The sequence below is a fragment of the Nestor notabilis genome, unplaced genomic scaffold (genome assembly GCF_000696875.1).
Source record: "Nestor notabilis isolate BGI_N333 unplaced genomic scaffold, ASM69687v1 C14540241, whole genome shotgun sequence".
Taxonomy (NCBI): Eukaryota; Metazoa; Chordata; class Aves; order Psittaciformes; family Psittacidae; genus Nestor; species Nestor notabilis.
In genome coordinates, this window is record NW_009947029.1 from 1 (window position 1) to 237 (window position 237).

Below are 237 nucleotides of genomic sequence, written 5' to 3' on the forward strand. Positions count from 1 at the left end.
ATGCGGTTCATGCTGCTGTTCAGCCGGCAGGGGAAGCTGCGCCTGCAGAAGTGGTACTTGGCCACCGCCGACCGCGACAAGAAGAAGATGGTTCGGGAGCTGATGCAGGTGGTGCTGGCCCGCAAGCCCAAGATGTGCAGCTTCCTCGAGTGGAGGGACCTCAAGGTCGTCTACAAGAGGTGACGGACCCGAAAAGCCACCCCAAACGCACCCAGAACCCACCAAAAACACCCCAAA

General features: G+C 59.9%; 1 protein-coding gene across 1 annotated transcript; it reads left to right on the forward strand.

The window, feature by feature from the left end:
- On the forward strand, window positions 1-183 carry LOC104412309 (AP-1 complex subunit sigma-1A). Its single transcript, XM_010022987.1, has one exon. It carries the CDS (start codon window positions 1-3, stop codon window positions 181-183), a length of 183 nt encoding a protein of 60 aa, XP_010021289.1.
- Window positions 184-237: the final 54 nt, after the last annotated feature.